Raw genomic sequence first — 21069 nt, forward strand, 5'->3', positions numbered from 1 at the left:
ACTGACTCCAAGGGTCTCCCTCCAGGGGCCCGTGACCCCCTGGGCAATCTGACTATTCATGACACCGGTCGCGCTGACTGGCTCAAGAACAGCCAGATGGCCCACTACTTCCCGGTCATGTGATACATCAGCTCTGCTAGCTGTTCCCCGGAAGTCAGGAACATTAAGACAACGCGCACCTAGGACTGCCAGCACCTTCTCGGGCACGCTGAGAGCCTACGCAGACGAGTCCAGAAGCGATGGAAGAGACAGAAACAGAGGATATGGGGGGGGGGGGGGGGAGGCGGAGAATAACCATCCGAACATCCAGATCCAGCCACACTACTTACTTGCAGTCATTTGGTTACATGAACCCGTAAATTCATGTTTCGTTCTGCCGCTTTCGGCCGGTTGAGTTGGGTTTCCACACCCGCTCCCCACAGATCCAGGCACGTCCTTCATGCTTGTTCCTGACCTTCCAAAGGCCACTGACTCTTCAAGGCTGAACTCGGTGAGGGCTCTAGGAGGCCTTCCCGGTTCCCCAGGCCCACTACCCCTTCCCTTTATTCTGATACCCTGTGGACATCCTCTTTACCCACGAATTTTAGCATGTTATGTAATTCTTTGCATGTATTAATCTGAACCCAAGATCCAGATGACTGCAGCCATTATCCCACCTGACATCCCCTGTACCGTCCCACGGCCACGTCCTGACTCTACTGCTCCCTCTCCCTCATCCAGTCTCCACACCATCGACCTCTAGAAATTCAGTCCATGTCACGGCCTCTAAAAGCTCTTATCTCCGGGGGCGCCTGGTTGGCTCAGTCAGTTAAGCATCTGACTCTTGGTTTCGGCTCGGCTCATGATCTCACGGTTTGCGAGCTCGAGCCCCGCGTGGGGCTCTGCGCTGACCGTGTGGCACCTGCTTGGGATTCTCTCCCTCTGCCCCTCCCCTTCTCATACTGCCTTTGTAGTTCGCAAAATAAATAAATACACATTGAAAAACAAATAGAAAAAATAAATAACTAAAAGTTCTTATCTCTGGCCTCCCAGCTAGATTTACTCTCCCTTCTCAGAATCCGATGGTATTTCATCTCATCTTTTAATTTTTTTTTAAATTTTTAATGTTTATTCATTTTGAGAGAGAGACAGAGCGCAAGTGGGGGAGGGGCAGAGAGAGAGGGAGACACAGAATCCGAAGCAGGCTCCAGACTCTGAGCTGTCACCACGGAGCCCCACGTGGGGCTCAAACTCACAGACGGCGAGATCATGACCCGACTTGAAAGTCGGACACTTAACTGACTGAGCCACCCGGGTGCCCCTCAAGCTACATTTTTATGTCTTTAAGGACAGGTTTGCATCTGATTCATTTATGTGTCACACTACACGGTGTTTGTTGAACGAATGTGTTTTAAAGACAACAATATTTATGAAGCTTCAAGTGTAGACCTAGAATTGGGTCAGACACTCCCGGCAATAAAAGTGCTATCAAAAAGCATGGTCCTCCCAGAAACACAACTGTCTTAGGTTCCCAAATAAATTATAAATTCAGTAATTACATCATATATTTTTTTACGGCCACAACAGCACCTAACTCCAAGTGAAGCAGATAACAGAAGTGCCCTGACTTGCACTAAGGTGACAATCATCTTGGCTGACAACATTTATTGCACAACAACGATATATAATTTGGTGTTCGGATGCTGGTAACTCATTCTAACACAATGGGCTATGCAGTTGTTTTTAACAAAATTCGGTGTTTGTTGAACGAATGTGTTTTAAAGACAACAATATTTATGAAGCTTCAAGTGTAGACCTAGAATTGGGTCAGACACTCCCGGCAATAAAAGTGCTATCAAAAAGCATGGTCCTCCCAGAAACACAACTGTCTTAGGTTCCCAAATAAATTATAAATTCAGTAATTACATCATATATTTTTTTACGGCCACAACAGCACCTAACTCCAAGTGAAGCAGATAACAGAAGTGCCCTGACTTGCACTAAGGTGACAATCATCTTGGCTGACAACATTTATTGCACAACAACGATATATAATTTGGTGTTCGGATGCTGGTAACTCATTCTAACACAATGGGCTATGCAGTTGTTTTTAACAAAATTCTATCTTAAGTCTAAGTAATTCCCAGCAATCTACCATATACTTTTAAAAATTAAACACAGTAGGGGCACCTGGGTGGCTCAGTCGGTTAAGCACCTGACTTCAGCTCAGGTCATGATCTCACGGCCATGGGTTCAAGCCCTGCATCGGGTTCTGTGCTGATGGCTCAGAGCCTGGAGCCTGCTTTGGATTCTGTGTCTCCCTCTCTCTCTACCCCTCCCTAGCTTGCACTGTGTCTCTCTCTTCTTCAAAACTAAATAAATATTTTTTAAAAATTAAACATAGTAACTTTCATATACTAAAAATTACAAATAGATATAAAATTTTATTAATCTAAATATTTTTTAGGAGGCATGTATCATTTCCAAAATGTTTTTAATGTTAACTATAAAAATCACCTGACAAACAGAAAAACTAACCTCAGGTCCAGAATGTATAGTCAGGAAACTTTCCACAGCCGTCAGTGTACCTAAAAGAGTAGAATAGCAAAAGTAAATCGAGTAAGATCTATGTAACCAAGACGTGTAGTAATAAACTATTCCTATTCCGTTAGGGACCACTTTTACTAAGCCTATAGCCGATACAGTCAGAAAATCAATACTGGTAACAGTTCTAGTATGTTAATGGAAACAGACTTAAGAAGCAACTGAAGCCAAGGAAATTGTCAGAAAGAATCGTTTAGAGTGAACTCCAAGTGCTAGTACTAATAAGATCTTTTCTAGTATTCAGACTGAAAACACTAAAAATCTCTTCCAACAAGGCAACAAGTTCACTCACTCTGAAGGCAACATGGCAACAAGTTCACTCACTCTGAACAGCCATTGGGACACAGTTCTCAAAATTACATCTGTGTAATGGGTTAATTCTGTTTTCCAGTATGACTGCTTTCAAGAAGGCTTGTTTGTACTGATTTACCATGAATAAATGCACAGAAAGCCTATCAAAATGGCCTGTGTGATGGCTTATAAAATACTTAAGGCTATTAAAATGAAATAAAGAAATAAGCATAAATAATAACAGAAAACCAAAGCCAGAAAAAGAGGGAGAAATCAATCATGCAACCATGGAGACTAATATATAGGCATAGTAGTTACATAATTGTTGAATTTCTCAAGAGCAGTAAGACAAAAGAAAAACGTAATGCGCAAATTCTGAAAATCTGATCATACGAAATATACCAAGGGGCGCCTGCGTGGCTTAGTTGGTTAAGTGTCCGACTCAAGATTTGGGCTCAGGTCAAGATCTCGCAGTTCATGACTTGGAGCCCTGCGTTGGGCTCTGCACAGGCAGTGCAGAGCCTGCTTAGGATTCTCTCTCTCTCCCTCCCTCTCTCTCTCTCTCCCCCCTCTTTCTGCAACTCATGTGCATGCATGTGCTCTAAGTAAACTTAAAAAAATATATATATATCAATTTCTTAAGAGGACAGTTTTCCTTGTTTTAATTCCAAGAGAGGACCAAATTACGGGGCCCTAGAAAGCTGACAAAGAAAGATAATGAATAACCACGTCATCCAGAGTGATGAGAACTACAGCCATATAAATATCGCGAGGGGACCACTGACAAAGCCCAAAACAGATCATTACAGTACAAGTCACTGAGAGGATTCTGCGGGTTGCTAAGAGAACGCAGTCGGGATTTATGGCTCTGTGATCTAACCTATCCACATGGACCACCGAAGGCAATATGCAATAAAATGTGGCCCGCTGTATCAAACAATCAGCTGGGACACTTGTTAAAACACTGACTCAGGTTTCAGTATCTGAGAACAAAGTGTTTTTGTTTTCTTTTTTAACATTTATTTTTGAGAGACAGAGAGAGACAGAGCAGGAGTGGGGGAGGAGCAGAGAGAGAGACGGAGGCCTAGAATCCAAAGCAGACTCCAGGCTCTGAGCTGTCAGCACAGAGTCTGACAAGGGGCTCAAACCCACAAACCCTGAGATCATGAAAACAAAGTTTTTAAACAAGGTGTAATGTTTTCTCTTAAAAGGAAAAAAGACCTATTCAAAATAACAGAAACTATTAAATATTTAAAAACAAGTTTAGTAAGAAATATACAAAACTGTCATGAAGATGTCTAAACTGTACAGATTTAAAAGAATATTTTTGAGAAATGGAGACCAGGTTCATGATTGCAAGACTGAATGCTTTAAAGATGTTCAATTCGTGTTCTTCTTTTTATCAGGAACAGTTCTAGTGTTTCATCACCAAGTATGATACTGGCTATTGCCTTCCAACATTTTTATGTTAATAAAATATTCTATTCCTAAATTCCCAAAAATCGGAATCAGCACATGGCAAGAATTTTCAGATGATTTATTGAGATGGTCATACAGCTTTTCATCTTCGATATTCTGATGTAATGATTACATAACTTCCTAACAAACCTTGGTCTTGATATATTATTCTCTTAAAATGCCATTGAATATTTACTAAAATTTTATTTAGCATTTTTTTACTACTAATTTCACTAAGCAAGACTGCTTTGGAGCCTTTTTTTTTTTGGTGCTATCTTTTTAAGTGCTATCTGTCTGGGACTTTGGTTTCAGAGTTACGTTAACTTTTTTTTTTTTTAATGTTTATTTATTCTTGAAAGGGAGAGAGACAGAGGATGAGTGGGGGGAGGGGGGGCGGGCAGAGCGAGAGAGGGACACAGAATCCGAAGCAGGCTCCAGGCTCTGAGCTATCAGCACAGAGTCTGACGCAGGGCTCGATCTCATGAGCTATGAGACCATGACCTGAGCTGAAGTCAGATGCTTAACTGACTGAGCCACCCAGGCACCCAGAGTTACGTTAACTATTTAATATAAACTGAAACACTTTCCACCTGGTTAAGCTCTAGAACAGTTTATAGGACATTGGAGTTACCTATTTCATGTCATTTTCTAAATGGACCCTTTTAAAATAAGCGTGGCATTAGTAACTTCCTGTTTACCATAATATTTATTTTTTCTCATTTTTTTAAATAAAGGGTTTTTAATTCTAAGCTGCTACTATTTACATCAAAGAGCTTTCAAGAGCATAACTGTTAAGGCATAGAACTTTGTTCATTTCTCAGTGGAAAGTAGAGCTGGCATTTCTAGTTGACTTTGGAAGGTCAGTAACCTGCATTTTTTACTTGTGTATCTATTGCTGTCATCCATTTCCTTTTTTTTTTTTCAGGTTTTTATGTTAATCACCCAGCACTCATCACAAGTGCACCCCTGAATCCCCATCACCTATTTAAGCCATTCCCCATCCACCTCCCTGACCATCATTGTGTTCTCTACAGTTAAGAGTCTGCTAGGGCGCCTGGGGGCTCAGTCAGTTAAGCGTCCGACTTCGGCTCAGGTCATGATCTCCCGGTTCATGGGTTCAAGCCCCGTGTCAGGCTCTGTGCCGACAGCTCGGAGCCTGGAGCCTGCTTCGGCTTCCGTGTCTCCCTCTTTCTCTGTCCCTCCCCTGCTCTCATTCTGTCTCTCTCTGTTTCTCTCAAAAATAAATAAACGCTAAAAAAAAAAAAAGAGTTCAATTCTTAATTTGTCTCTTTTTTTACCTTTGTTTCATAAATTCCACATACGAGTGAAATCACATAGTATTTGTCTTTCTCTGACTTACATCTCTTAGCATTATACTCTCTAGCTCCATCCATGTTGTTGCAAATGGCAAGATTTCATTCTTTTTTTATGGCTGAATAATATTCCAGTGTGTGTGCATGTGTGCACATACACATGCACACACACAGATATGGATATATGTGTGTATACACCACATCTTCTTTACCCATCAATCAGTGGACACGCAGGCTGCTTCCACATCTTGGCTGCTGTAACTAGTGCTGTAATAAACAGAGGGGTGCACGTATCCCTTGGAATTGGTTGGTGTTTTCACACTATTTGGGTAAATTCCTGGTGGTGTAACTGCTGGATTGCAGGGTAGCTCTATTTTTAACTTTTTGAGGAAGCTCCCTACTGTTTCCCACGGTGGCTGCACCAGTTTGCATTCCCACCAACAGTGCACAGGGTTCCTTTTTCTCCACATCCTCGCCAACACCTCTCGTCTTAAAAATACGGAACGCTTCACATATCTGCGTGTGTCATCTTTCGGCAGGGACGTGCTCATCTTCTCCGTATTATTCCAATTTTAGTATTCAAAAAAATTTTTTTAACATTTATTTATTATTGAGAGAGAGAGAGAGAGAGAGAGAGAGAGACAGAGCATGAGAAGGGAGGGGCAGAGAGAGAGGGGGAGACACAGAATCCGAAGCAGGCTCCAGGCTCCGAGCTGTCAGCACAGAGCCCGACGCGGGGCTTGAACTCACAAACTGCGAGATCATAACCTGCACCGAAGTCGGTCGCTCAACCAACTGAGCCACCCAGGCACCCCCAATTTTAGTATTATGTGCTGCCCAAGTCAACATGATTTTTTCCACTCTTAAATTATCGTTTCCTTTTACAAATGGGGTGAAATAGAAGCCAAAAAAGTTGTTCAATACTTTTCAGTTTTGTTGATTAAAAATTTTAAAACTTCAATTATAATAGCTATATAAATCATATCCTTAAATGTATTAATTCCGAAACCACGCAAGTTTGAATTTACAATGACTGTCAGAAATTCTATTTCCAGAAATGTTACAGCTCCAACCGTAACTAAATTGAGACAATGGATAATTCCTCACTTTAGAACAAGCATCTCAAAAAATAGTGTCAGTAGTATTTTTTTTTTTAAGTAGGCTTCATGCCTAGTACAAAGCTCAACATGAGGCCTGAACCCACGACCCTGGGATCAAGACCTGAGCTGAGATCAAGAGTCAGACGCTTAACCGACTGAGCCACCCAGGCGCCCTGTCACATTTTATAACAATTACCGCTATATTAGAAACAAAGCATCTGTGGGGCCCCTGGGTGGCGCAGTCGGTTAAGTGTCCGACTTCAGCCAGGTCACAATCTCGCGGTCCGTGAGTTCGAGCCCCGCGTCGGGCTCTGGGCTGATGGCTCAGAGCCTGGAGCCTGTTTCCGATTCTGTGCCTCCCTCTCTCTCTGCCCCTCCCCCGTTCATGCTCTGTCTCTCTCTGTCCCGAAAATAAATAAACGTTGAAAAAAAAAATTAAAAAAAAAAAAAAGAAACAAAGCATCTGTGTTCACATTACCCGCTAATAGTTCTGCTTCTCTTCCACACTACAAACATGAAGCCTTTCTATTGTAAATCCACTTATTGCTTCTTGATTGATAATTACCATTCATCTTGTTTTTGGTATATATCACTCCCAGGTCTGCTGGAATGGAATCAAAGCCACTGCTTCCAATGATATAAGCTCCCTTTTCTGCAGCTTTCTCGTGATACTTCCAATACATTAGTTCCAGAAACTAAAAAAATCCAGGACAAAAATGCGAATCAGAGCTATTTAAATCAGAAACATTTACATCAGTATTCGATGAGAGACCTTAAAAGACAAAGCAATTGCATTTTGAAAATGCTAACCGGTATGGCTTTGTAGTGAAATATTAAGTGTCGAAATGTTTTTCATTTATGCAGCAAGTATTCACTGGATATCTGCCAGATGCCAACTAGTGCAGGAGATAAGCTGGTCTGACTTAACGACACTATTAATTTTTTCAAAAATGCCTTTTAAGTGTCAGAGTAACATCTATTATGAAAAATGAAATTAATATACAAAAAAAATACAGAAAAAAAAAAGCAAGACAGCCTAACCCAAACCTATTACTCAGACGGACACGATTACGGACACGTATCTGTGCATATATACAGTTAGAGTAAATCAAGTGGAGGGAAGGAGGGATGGAAGAGGAGAATAACATCTGCTCGAATCCTCTGCCTGGGCTTAACAATTACTTCCAGAACAGTGTCGGATTTACAGAAAATTTGAGTAGCGGAGAGTTCCCACGCACCCCGACCCAGTTTCTCCCGTCGTGACAGCTTGGACACGAACATTTGTTCCAATTAAGGAACCGATGGGGGCGCCTGGGTGGCGCAGTCGGTTAAGCGTCCGACTTCAGCTCAGGTCACGATCTCGCGGTCCGTGGGTTCGAGCCCCGCGTCGGGCTCTGGGCTGATGGCTCGGAGCCTGGAGCCTGCTTCCGATTCTGTGTCTCCCTCTCTCTCTGCCCCTCCCCCATTCATGCTCTGTCTCTCTCTGTCTCAAAAATAAATAAAGGTTAAAAAAAAAATTAAAAAAAAAAAAAAAAAGGAACCGATGGTGGTAACATTATCATTAGCTACAGTCCATTGTTACCCATCCTTTTTCTCTGCCAGGATCCCACCTGACATTTAGCGGTCATGTCTCCTTAGGCTCCTCCTGGCTATCACGGTCTCTCAGAGTCTCGTTTCCGAGGACCTTGACAGTTTTGAGGGCTTCTGATGAGGTATTTTGTAGACTGCCCCTCTACTGGAATTCTTCTCAAGACTAGACTGGGGTGACGGGCTTGGGGTGGAAGCCCACAGGGGTAAAGTGTCACCTCACGACATTCTATCAAGGGTACATTGGTGACGGTGATCAGCAGAGACCACAGGGACATGAGGTACAGTTTAAAGGGAGGCAGCCGAGCTCGGTGCTCACTAACACTCCACTTGCCACAATCGGGAGGACCTCAGTTCGAGTCCTCGCCCTTCTACTTACTAGTTGCATGACTTTGAGCGGCGTGACTTAACCTTCCTAAGCTTCGATTTCCTCATCCACAAAAGAGGAAAGGTGATACCTACCGCGCAGGAAGGTTGAGAATTCAGATGGCGTAAAATGCTTAATTAGCATAGTGCCAGCGCGGTAAGCGCTCAACAAGCGGCAATATCTAACATCTTTAGGTGGAGAGGACTTCGCACGTACTCTCCTTCAATGTTGTAAAGGTGTCTGCCGACCAAAAGGGAGTTCGTTACGAAACAGTGCCGAAAGCGCGATTCCAAAACTCTGCGCGCACCCCACCGCTTCAGTTCGTGCCATTCACGGCATGCCGGAGCTACAAGAATCAGCACAGCCTACCTACAAGAGACCTGAAATCAAGGAGGTGGTAAGGAAGAAAAAAATTCGAGAAAGCGGGAGAAGAGACCTTCCCATCGGGCTCTCCTGTGAGCCGTCCACAGAACACCACCTGTCACCACGAGGGAGGGGGACGTCGAATTCTAAAATAGGTCCGCGAAACTGCACTAAGTAGTGTCCACGCTAACAGAAAGTTGTGTTGCTAATTCCATTCTTTCCTTTGCATTTTACGTACCTGAGGTTCTCCACAGATGTCAATACAGCTCGTTCCATTTTCAACACACGCTTTGACTACAGGTTCTCCGTAAAATCGATACTGGAGGGGGGGAAGGATAAAGAAAGCCAGCAGTTAACTTGTACTTAGCAAGCTTAAATGAACGAAATGCCACTGAGTTTTATAAGTACAGTCTTGGTTACCATGACTGAAATATTAAGGGGCGCCTGGGTGGCTCAGTCGGTTAAGTGTCCAACCCTTGATTTCAGCTCAGGTCATGATCTCACAGTTTGTGAGTTCAAGCCCTGCCTTGGGCTCTGTGCCGACAGCTCAGAGCCTAGAGCCTGCTTCGGATTCTGTGTCTCCCTCTCTCTCTCTCTCTGCCCCTCCCCCACTCATGCTCTGTCTCTCTCTCTCTCTCTCCTTCAAAAATAAATATTTAAAAAAAATTTTTTTTAATTTAAATATACATAAAATAGAAATAGAGATTAAAATGAAAGAAGTCAAGCCCAAGTTGGGGTTTAAACTCACAACCCTGAGATTGTGACATGAGCTGAGATCAAGAGTCAGGGGCTTAACTGACTGAGCCCCCAGGTGCCCCAAAGCTCTTTTTTCATCTTGGGCAATCCTTAAGATTTACACACATCCACTTTGAAACTCATTTGGAGCCTCTTTGGGCCTTTCTCTTGGTTATCTTCTCCCAAAGTTTCTCAAGTTGGCCAGGCGTCCACCTGTGTTAAAGTCACCTAGGTGACTCGTTAAGTATGTTTTTTTTTTTTTCAACGTTTATTTATTTTTGGGACAGAGAGAGACAGAGCATGAACGGGGGAGGGGCAGAGAGAGAGGGAGACACAGAATCGGAAACAGGCTCTAGGCTCTGAGCCATCAGCCCGGAGCCTGATGCGGGGCTCGAACTCCCGGACCGAGAGATCGTGACGTGGCTGAAGTCGGACGCTTAACCGACTGCACCACCCAGGCGCCCCTAAGTATGTTAAGTATGGATGGTGACTCCCTCCCACCCCAGAGGCCCCCTAAATCAGAGTTTCTGGGGATGGAGCCCAGTAACACGCATGTCAACAGGCAGGGTAGACTCCAGTGACATTCCTCATGGGTGATTCTTATGCACACCAGGGCTGCCGAATCTCCCCGGAAAATTTCTACTCTCCTGATGTCACCTACAACAGGTATCCTGATGACATTCAACGTCTATCTCCAGAACTAACAGATGCTTCTGTATCTTTGGTTTCTGTTAGAAAGTTCAGGACCAGCAAGAGCACAGGACACAGGGCATGATTTGTGCATAAAACTGATTTTACTTTGGCTTTGTTGCCCCTCCCCTATTTTCTCTTCACCCTGATTTCCTCACTTATTAAAAAAATAATAATTCTACTATATTTTATGTATTTCCTGTCTTAATTCCAGAATGCTCAGGGGCATGGGGGGGTGTTGCCAGGGTGGCTTAGTCAGTTGAGCATCGGACTCTTATTCTTGGCTCATATCTTGATCTCATGGATCGTGGGTTCGAGCCCCGCATTAGGTTCTGCACTGGCAGCACGGAGCCTGCCTGGAGTTCTCTCTCCCTCTCTCTCTGCCCCTCCCCTGCTCATGCTGTGTCTCTCTCAAAATAAATAAATAAAACATTAAAAAAAAAAAAAAGAATACTGAGCAGACAACCCAAATTCAAATCCATGATCTTTCTTACAAACCTGTTTCCCTCCTCTACTTCGTAACAGAGGTGACTAGGGCGTATTGATTAGAAGCGTAGGTGGTGGCTCAGACCGCCTGGGCCCCACTCGCCATTCCTGTCCTGACCTGTTGCAGGTAGGGACCGTGAGGAGACAGAACCGTGCAAATGGCTGACCAGCAGCCCGTCTAGGGCACAGGCTTTAAGGTCGGGCCTCACTGAGTCCAGGCTGTGCACCACCAGCTGTGCGAACTTGGGCGGGTACTTCACCTTCTAAGCTTCGATTTCTTCATCAAAAAAGATGAATAATCACAGCACCTATGTCTCAGGGCTGTAGTCAGGACGAAATAAGATGACACAAGTACGCAGCAAAACCCACCCTTGGGTGTCATGATTAACCACATCCTCAAGTGAGAAACCCAAAAGCTGTCTCTGACTCCATCAACCCTGGAAGGTACCACGTTTCATCAAATCGGTCCCCTCCCCTCCACGCCTCCGAATCCGAGGTCACGCCTTTGCCCCCTCTCATGCAGTTTACTACAGTGACTGGTTTCACTGCAGCCAAACCCACCCCATCGCCAAAGAAACACCAAATCGTTATTCTAGAATAAAAAGCTGAGGTCACGTGTGCTCCTTCTCACACACACACGCATCACTAGCTCTCAGTGCCTGTATCTCCAGACTTCTTAGCATGTCACAAAAAGTGCTCAAGCCTCAGGTCACACCACCAGCCCTTAGTCCCCACGTCACAGAAGTTCGAAACACCTCGTAGTTTCCTAAACCCGCTATTGCTTCACCCTCCCCTGCTCGCGGCTGCCAGGCTGGCTCCAGCCCCAGCCTTCCGGGTTAGGTAACGGCAGCTCCTTCCAGAAACAGCACGCCCACCCCCCTTCAGCGCAGCGCCCCCGGCCTCACACTGCACTCTGGCACAAGTGATGTGAAGGCCTCTGCACTGACGCCCCTGGATTCGTGTGTTCTGGGGGTGTTCTCTACCGTCTACCCTTGGGCTTGTAGGAGATAACGGACAAACGGTAAGGATCCTTGATCTCAGAGGAGGCATTTCTCCCCAGAGAAGCCAGTGCGCTTCCGGATCGAAACCACGATCCTGCTCTGAGCGCCCCACCTTCCGACCCAGTGGTCCCCAAGTAGGCATGCTGACCTCAAGGCGCCCACAGAACGATCCCTCAGCTGTGGAGAGAGCAATCTGTGTATTTATGCTAACGTTTATGGGAAGCACGGAGAAAAAAAATGAGGTCTTCTTAGTGGTTAATACATGAACTGACTTCGGCCTGCTTCCTGGGTCCCACGCAGTGGTCACACGTCGAACACAAGACACAAAAGGTATCCTGAGGGTAGCTTGTGGAGGAAGAGCTCCACCAGCAAAGGGGGCCATGGTGACACCCTCCTTCGTCCCTTTTCACTGTATTTCGGCCCCACGCCCGTTTACACATGCCTAAGTAGTTTTACAGGTATCGCTTGGTTTTTAACTACATAAACCTTCACGAAGTGGACAAAACGGTTAAATAACATCTGCAAAGAAACAAGTCGTGAAACTTGTTGAAACTGAAGTGATAAAATTTGAAAGAAACGGGCAAAGTGAAAATAACAAACAAGTAGAGCCTAGGAGGGAGAGCAGGTGCTTGGGGGACAAAAACCTAGAGACGGACAAGCCCACGAACCATCCAAGTGGAAATGGAAACCTCAAGAAGGTAGCGGGATCTACCAGTCTGGAGCTTAAGGGGGCAGGCCTCACTGGAAAGAACGTAAGCATCATCAGCATACGCGTGGCATTTAAAGCCACGGCTTTCCTTTTTTTTTTTTTTTTAATGTTTATTTATCTTTGAGAGAGAGAGAGAGAGAGAAGGAGAGAGACAGAATGCAAGGAGAGGGGCAGAGAAAGGGGGAGACACAGAATCTGAAGCAGGCTCCAGGCTCTGAGCTGTCAGCACAGAGCCCGGTGCGGGGCTCGAAACCACAAACCGTGAGATCATGACCTGAGCCCAACTGTGACCCCTAACCGACTGGGCCACCCAGGCACCCCTAAAGCCCTGGCGTTCAAAATTTTTTGGCCACGACCCACGCTAAGAAATTCACTTCACATAGCAGCCCCCACACAATGTATCTAACTGAAACAAAAGTTTCATGAACCCTTACTTATCCACATCATGTGTCATTCACCCTGTGTTCTATTCCAGGCTACCTGATTTTTCTCTTCTTACTGCTGAGCCTCAACTCACTCACCTGATTAGCACTACACGGTTATAAAATACGGGCCCAATTAGGAAAGTAGGAAACACCAAAGATCTCTCTTTAAAAAAAAAAACAAAAACAAAAACTGGGGGCACCCGGTGGCTCAGTTGAGCATCTGGCTCTCGATTTCGGCTCAGGTCATAATCCCAGGGTCATGGGATAGACCTCGATGTCGGTGGAGCCTGTTTGTGATTCTCTCTCTCTCTCCCCCCAACCCCTCCCTGGCACTTGCCCAGGCGAGCTCTCTCTTGCTCTCTCAAAACAAATAAACTTAAAAAAACAAAAAACCAAAAACTGACCCAGTTAGAGTTTCTGTTGGGACGACGACGAGTTTTGGAGATAAGATGGTGATGATCAGGCAGCACTGCCAATGCACTTCGTGCCATCGAATTGCAAACTTAAAAATGGCTAGAGGTGCCTGGGTGGCTCAGCCAGTTAAGTGTCCGACTTTGGCTCAGGTCACGATCTCGAGGTTCCTGGGTTCGAGCCCAGTGTCAGGCTCTGACAGCTCCTGGAGGCTGCTTCAGATCCTGGTCTCCCTCTTTCTCTGCCCCTCCCCTGCTCACACTCTGTCTCTCTCTTAAAAATAAATAAACATTAAAAAAAAATTTTTGGGGGGGGGCACCTGAGTGGCTCAGTCAGTTAAGTGTGCAACTTCGGCTCAGGTCATGATCTCCCAGTTTGTGGGTTTGAGCCCCACGTCGGGCTCTGTGCTGACAGCTCGGAGCCTGGAGCCTGCTTCGGATTCTATCTCATTTTCTCTCTGTCCCACCTCTGCTCACTCTCTGTCTGTCTCTCTCTCTCAAAAATAAATAAATGCAAAAATAAAAAAATAAAAAAAAAAATTTTTTTTTGAATGGTTAAAATGGGGGGCGCCTGGGTGGCTCAGTCAATTAAGTGTCCAACTTCCATTCAGGTCATGATCTCACAGTTCCTGAGTTCAAGCCCCGTGTCAGGCTCTGTGCTGACAACTCAGAGCCTGGAGCCTGCTTCGGATTCTGTGTCTCCCTCTCTCTCTGCCCCTCCCCCACTCACAATCTGTCTGTCTCTGCCTCTCAAAAATCAACATTAAAAAATGGTTAATTTTTGTTATGTATATTTTATTACAATAATAATTTTTTTCAAAGCTGGCTCAGAGAGGGTAAACAGAGAGGAGTTTGTAAGGCTCGAGCTGTGAGGCCTCAGGTACTTAGAGGAAGAGGAAAAGATCCCACAGAGGGGAAGGGGACAAAGCTGGTCGGCGGGTGGAAAATGAGGAAAGGGCCAGACCCCAGAAGCCAAACCCAGAGAGCAAGGAGGACGTGACGGATGGGGACAAATACCCGGACCAAGACGTGAGCGGAGGGGCGGTGAGGGGCGAGGCAGAGAGGTCTCACTGAAGCATGAGGCCTACAGAGAAGCCTGGCGAGGGTGGTTCAGAAGGGAGGAGGAGCTGAGGAAGTGGACGGAGCACGGAGAGAGAACTCTTTGAAGGAGTTTTGCTAACAAGGGGACCCAGAAAAATGGAGTAGTCGGACGCATATGTGAATTAAGGGTGGTTCTTTTTAAGATCAGAGATATCAGCACATATTTATGTGTTGACAGAGTGCAGTCAAGAGGGAAAATGTGACAATAAGAACACGGAGAGGGGCACCTGGGTGGCTCAGTCGGTTAAGCGTCCGACTCTCGGGTTCGGCTCCGGTCACGATCTTGCAGTTTCGTGGGTTCGAGCCCCACATCGGGCTCTGCACTGACAGTGCGGAGCCTGCTTGGGATTCTCTGTCCCCCTCTCTCTGCCCCTCCCCTGCTCATGCTGTCTCTCTCTCAAAATAAATAAATAAACTTAAAAAAAAAAACCACACAGAAACATGTGGGATGGTAAACATAAGGTCCTCAAATCCTGCATCTGTGAGGAGCCAGGGGGGTTTTCCTCGTGACAGCAGGTAAGGCAGAGTCAGGGAAGCACAGTAGGCAGAGGAAGAAATTCGCTTTGGACAGTTCTACTGTCATAGTGAAAAAAAGAAAAGGAAATTAAATCATCAGATCAGAGTGAGGAAAGAACCTGTAAAACTGCTGCTTCAGAGAACAGGAGAGAGGACAGTCCGGGGAAAGGGGGCAGGATTTCTAAGGCGCTGAGGCCCCCACATGAGGCTTGTAACCACGTATTTAAAGTAGGACCGTCAGCAAGGGTGTCTCCAGACACTCGGGGTTACTGGATTACTGGATAACACGGGTTCGTGGGCTCACGGGTTGAGCAAGCGGGGCTGGAATAACCAGGTTTGGATTTTTCCAGAATTCTGGGGAGGGAAGGGCAAGGAAGCTGGCTAAGGGCGTGTCTGAGAGAGTGATGGGAGCAGCAGAGCACAGAATCCAAGCCACTCAGAAGTGAGATTAATCTAAATAAACAACTCACCTACAGTTTTACCTGATAATCAAAAACACCTTCCTGCTTTCACTGAAAACATGATCATCAACCTTCGAGATGCTTAGTGTTCAAATGTTTTGCCACCTGGGCTGGCTTCTTCAGATCAGTAAACGTCACCAACTTTCGCCTGCTGCACAGGCCAAGGGTGCCTCCTTCACGTCCAGAACAATACCAAAAAGCTGCGTATCTCTCGAAGTACATTCTGACCCTACCCGCTTCCCACCATATCCTGTGCTCGGCTTGCCGCGATCATCCCCCTGTCGGTCCCCATCACCTCTTCTTCCTCTCAGAAGCCAAAGAAGTTCAAAACTGGAAAGCAGATAGTGCTATTGCTTTCAACCATGCAAACCCCGACCTTGCCCATCACCCTCTGACCTAATTCATGGGTCCTCTCCAACCTAACTTCCACCTCGGTCCTGCCCGGGCCCCGCCGCACTGCCCTCTCTCACGTGCCTCAGTCTTGCCAAACACACACTCGCCTCAGGACCTTTGTATGTGCTTTTCCCTGGAACACCCTTCTCAAACGCTCCCATAGCTTACCCCCTTCACTTCATTCAGGTCTCTACACAAATGTCAGGTCCTCACGGAGACCTTCCCTGACCACCCTTCTATCCCTGCCTTATTTTTCTTCAAAGGACTTATCATTACCTACTATTAGAACACTCCTTTTCTGTCACCCCCACCAGGCCATAAGCTCCATGAGGGATTTTCAGTTTTGTTCACCATTCTGTCCCAGGTACCTTCACTAGTGCAGTTTACATGTAATAAACATTCAATAAATATTTATTGAGTAAATGAACGAATCCTCTTTTAGTCTATTTTTGTACATGTTTTTAACATACATATTGGTACAGTAACAGAGGAATATCATTTACAAGTAAAGTAAAAACATGTATCGGGGGTACACGCTCAAACATTTTTTTTCACTTACAAAGCACCTGGGTGGCTCGGTTGGTTAAGACTGATTTCAGCTCAGCTCATGATCTCACAGTTCACGGGATCAAGCCTGGAGTCAGGGTCTGCACTGACAGTGCACAGCCTGCTTGGGATTCTCTCTCTCCCTGCCCCTCTCCCACCCGAGTGCGGCCCTCTCTCTCAAAATAAATAAATACACTTAAAAAAAAAAAAAAAGCATACGGTAAGAAAAAAAAAAAATGGCAATTATAGCCGTAACCAGTAACCAAACTAGCACACATTCCTGGAGTATCGTGTCCCAGAGGGCCCGGTCTCTCTCTTAGGACACTTTGGTCACACCCATTTGCTCTCACTGGAAGCGAAAACTCCCCCAGACGGGGTTAAGGCCCTGAACCAATTCTTCTGCACCCTGTCCTTATGTTCCTCTAGAATATAAAATACCAGATTCTGTTAGAAATGAATAGACTGTTTGTTCTGATACAAACAAGGGCTGATTACTTACGGGTCCTACACAGTTGAGGACAATTGCCGCCTGCTTAGCCATTTCATCAAGTGAGGCGGGATTAGTGACATCACAAATTATTATTCCAACTTCGGAGGACAGTGTCGGTCTTCCTAAAGTAAGACATAAATCGTTTTCAACAAATCTGATACAGCGTTAGATCTTCCAGATCCTCTCTTTACACTAATCAGTGATGGTAATTTCAGGAAAAGCCCAGAAAAAAGAGAAGAACTTTTTAAACCAGGCGATATAAAAAAGAAAAAGCTATGAGGAAAATGGAGTTAATACTAAGAATTGCTACAAAAATACAATACTAACCTTAAAAAAAAAAACAACAACTAACTTAAGCACTGTGTAAATGATAACCCTGTGTAAGATGACAATTTTACGATTGTTTAGGTACTGAGTAGATCGCTGTCTTGATTTCCTCTCTGCCAGGAGTTCCATGATGACGTTTCTCATCAACTACTAACCAATTACATATGACAAAATATGGGGGTAAAAAGGGGTTGTTAAGATCATCATCATGAGAACAAAAAAAGGACTCTGGGGTAGAAGGCACAGTCTAGGTAAGAACGCTCATGATAGGGGGCACCTGGGCCGCTCAGTCCGTTAAGAGTCCAAATTCGTTGGACTCAGGTCATGATCCTGTGGTTTGTGGGTTCGAGCCCCACACCGGGCTCTGTGCTGACAGCTCAGAGCCTCGAGTCTGTTTCGGATTCTGTGTCTCCCTGTCTGACCCTCCCCCACGCACACACCTGCACTCTCTCTCCCAAAAATAAATAAATATTTAAAAATTTTTTAAAAAAAGGACACTCATGATGGGCTTATAAGTAAATAACTGGAATTAACAAAATCAAATAATGCAGGTTCTGGTGGTGCAAGGTGCATCCCTCACAATAACTCAATCTAGGCATTACAAACGATAATCAGGCTGTGCCTGCACAGTCTTGTTGAGCAGGAAAAAGAAATGGAAGAATATATTTTAATAGTGAAATTCTTTCTTTTGGAAAACTAAAACGGACAACACCAACAAGCTCTTTGGTCAAGACTGCAGACTGGCAGTGGCTGGCGGGAGAAAGAGTTGTGGGAGAACTGAGCCTACGTGAGATCTTCTGCACTTAATCACAAACAAAACAGAGTCTACACCTCCCACCACACGCAGGCCCAGGGTGGAATTAGAAGGAAGCGTGGGATGAAGGTTAAACACAAGAACACAGCACACCCCGAACTCTAACAGGCGCTGTGGGTCTGTATGCGGGGACACCAGGCGGCAAGAATCCTCAGTTAGATGCGTTCCCTGATCCTGAGGGCAGGGTCCCTGTGTGTGTGGTCACATCTGTACCCCCAGCCCTCGGAACAGGGTCTGGCACAGAAAAGACCACGCAGTAAAAATATGTTGAATGAATGCTAAAAGAATAAGTAAACGCCCAAACCAGAAATACGAACGCGGGAGGGTGGAGAGAGCGTTAAGAAAGAGGATTCTTAACGGGCAAAAAATAAATTAAGAAACGAAAGCCACAACATCGTTATCAAAAAAACGGTGAGGCTTTCCCCGCACACTTCCAGAAAGGCAGGGCGAGGGGGGAGGGCAGAACACCCGAAGGAAGCAAAGCCCTACTTTGCCATCCGACCAAATCCGGGGAGACCTGCAGCCCCACCGGGTGCCCCTGCTCAGCGGGGCGCAGACAGGAGGAGCTGGCGTCCCCGTCTACGCGGCCAGTGGGACGCGCCAAACTGGAGGAGGAGGAATTCCACGGAGGAGAAACGTATTTATTTCTGTATTTCGTTCAGGGAGTGGAACAAAGCCGTGCTATCATCCTCCAGCCTCGCCTCCTCCTCCGGCCGTGCGGCCGGGCCCGGGGAGCCCCAGGGGCGCCCCCCTGCAGGACAAACGCTCGCGGCGGACGACCCCAACCCTGCGGCCCCGGAAGCCGCCTCCCCCCCCCCCGCGCCCCTTTACCCAGCTTCAGGGCAGCCCTCTCCAGCACTCGCTGCAGCTTCTCCCGGGAGCGGCCCGCCACGGCCCAGGGCAGGCTGGAGCTCTGCCCCGAGGCCACCTGCTCCCGGGCCACCTCCTCGGCCACGAACTGGCCGGTGAAGCCTGAGGCGCCAAACACCACCAGGTGATACGGCCTCTGGTTGGTCTCCATTACGAGCCCACAGCGAGCCGAGGGCCGGGGCGGGCGAAGTCCACCGCGTCTGCGCCTCGGGCAGCGATCCCAGTACCGGGCGCAGCAACAACCGCCTCTAGGGTGGACGCCGCCGCCGCCGCCGCCGCAGCCACCCGGTGCCCCGAGCGCGGCGCCGCGCTCAGAGCCACGCCCACAGTCACGCCCACAGTCACGCCCCCGCCACCCCCTCCCGGGCCCATTGCGCAGCCGCCGCGCCCACGGTCATGACCACGCCCCTCCCACTTCGCGGCGGATCCCAACGCCCTGCAGCCGCGCCGCCTCCGCGCTGCCGCGGGTCCCAAGTAGCTCTGATCACCCAAGGCGTCGTCTCTCCTCCTGGGGGCTGAGGGCGGCTGCGACCTCCATTATTCTTGTTGCACCAGGGCGTTGCGCAAGGGAAGAGACGGAAGAAATTTCCGATGACTGGACAGACTGCTCGCTCCAAGAACTATTTTCCAAGCACGCTGGCCAAGGGATGTTCGCGAAGCCAGGGCGGGTGGAGAGTGAACGGGTTCTGGGCCCCCAGGGAGCCCCCAAGCTCTCCGGGGCCCCCGTTCGCAGTGCCCTGTGCCGCATGCCCCTGACTCCACCGCCCTGGTGCCCATCCCCCCCCCGGGCCCCCCCCCCATCACGGTCGTGACACCGTTACTGCCCTGAGGCTCCCTGGGGAAATAACCCCAGGCGCTAATCTGCCTTTGAGCTGGGAGGTTAGGAAGAGCCTCAAGATGCAAAAGAAGGTTCTTGAGCTGTGTTATTCATATATGTCTAGAAACATTTTAATATAAATAAACGAGGGAGAAGAGACAACTCTCCCAGTACATAATTCCAAATAACTGTGTAGTTACTCCCCCCTCCAGTAGAGGAGCCTAGTGACTTGTGTTAATCTTAAAAATAATCCCGCCAGCTATTTCACCAGCAAAAAAAATGGGTTTATTCAGGGATAGCAGAGAATTGCAATACTGGACAAACGAGCTATGGCAAAACCGTATGCAAGTCCCCAGAACAAAGGAGGAGAACCCTTATTTATAGAAGAGAAGGGGAGATTGGAAAGGATTTTATAAACAAAAAGTCCATTGGAATAAGGCGGGAGCTCAGAGTGTAGTAGCTTCCCGTTGGCTGCGCTGTGACAGTCTGTCATCGGCTGCGCTTTGCAGCAAGGGGAGGGGTGGAGGAGGAACCCTTTCTTCCTCCTCCTGGAATGGCGTCCACCTGCAAGGTCCTTCTGTCCCTGTTGGGTCTTGGCAGTGGACAAGAGTGGAGGGAAGCGAGAGCGCCCCCTGCTGGCCTCCGCACTCCATTCTAAATAAATCTTAATTTTCACACTCCCTTCCAAAGAATAGACTATGGAAAGAGGGGGAGGGGATAGCTCTACAATGGGAAAACCTGGTCACCATTACCTCAGCCAAATGATCCAGGTTAACATCATCAATGATAAGTCATGTTCACGGCACAGAGTTTTGATATGATGTGATAAGAATGATACTTTATCTCTGTGAGCTGTCTCCCCCAAACCCATAACCTCAGTCCAAGCATGATGAATATTCTACAAACATTCTCCAAGAGCATCCAAAGGCCATCAAAAACAAGGACCATCTGAGAAAACACCACAGACTAAAGGAGCCTAGATATGACAAAATGTAATGTGGTATCCTCGATGGGACCCTGAGACAGAAAAAGGACATCAGAGGAAAGCCAGTGAAATCCCAATAAAGTGGGGCATTTCATCAATAACAATGCACCAACAATGTACCAATATTTCTCAGTTGTGACAAATGTACCAAAGTAGTATAAGACGTTAACAATGGGGAAAACCAGGGTAAAGAGGGTAAAGGGGAATACTCTGTACTATGTTTTTACCTTT

At 46.7% G+C, this 21069-nt stretch overlaps 1 protein-coding gene and 1 non-coding gene across 2 annotated transcripts in view; both read right to left on the minus strand.

Moving 5' to 3' along the window:
* SCCPDH (saccharopine dehydrogenase (putative)) overlaps nucleotides 1-19369 on the minus strand; it is a 39898-nt gene extending 20529 nt beyond the window's left edge. Inside the window, exons 1-5 of the mRNA XM_043569088.1 lie at nucleotides 18998-19369; nucleotides 17035-17147; nucleotides 9301-9381; nucleotides 7311-7440; nucleotides 2518-2567 (exon numbers count right to left, since the gene is read on the minus strand). Of these exons, the coding sequence (XP_043425023.1) occupies nucleotides 2518-2567; nucleotides 7311-7440; nucleotides 9301-9381; nucleotides 17035-17147; nucleotides 18998-19187 (564 nt within the window). The 5' untranslated portion in view covers nucleotides 19188-19369. The remainder of the gene's footprint in view (nucleotides 1-2517; nucleotides 2568-7310; nucleotides 7441-9300; nucleotides 9382-17034; nucleotides 17148-18997) is intronic.
* Nucleotides 6138-6240, minus strand: LOC122476683. Its single transcript, XR_006295595.1, has one exon. It is a non-coding gene; the product is annotated as a U6 spliceosomal RNA (small nuclear RNA).
* Nucleotides 19370-21069: the final 1700 nt, after the last annotated feature.

The sequence above is a fragment of the Prionailurus bengalensis genome, chromosome E4, assembly GCF_016509475.1.
Source record: "Prionailurus bengalensis isolate Pbe53 chromosome E4, Fcat_Pben_1.1_paternal_pri, whole genome shotgun sequence".
NCBI classification, from domain to species: domain Eukaryota; kingdom Metazoa; phylum Chordata; class Mammalia; order Carnivora; family Felidae; genus Prionailurus; species Prionailurus bengalensis.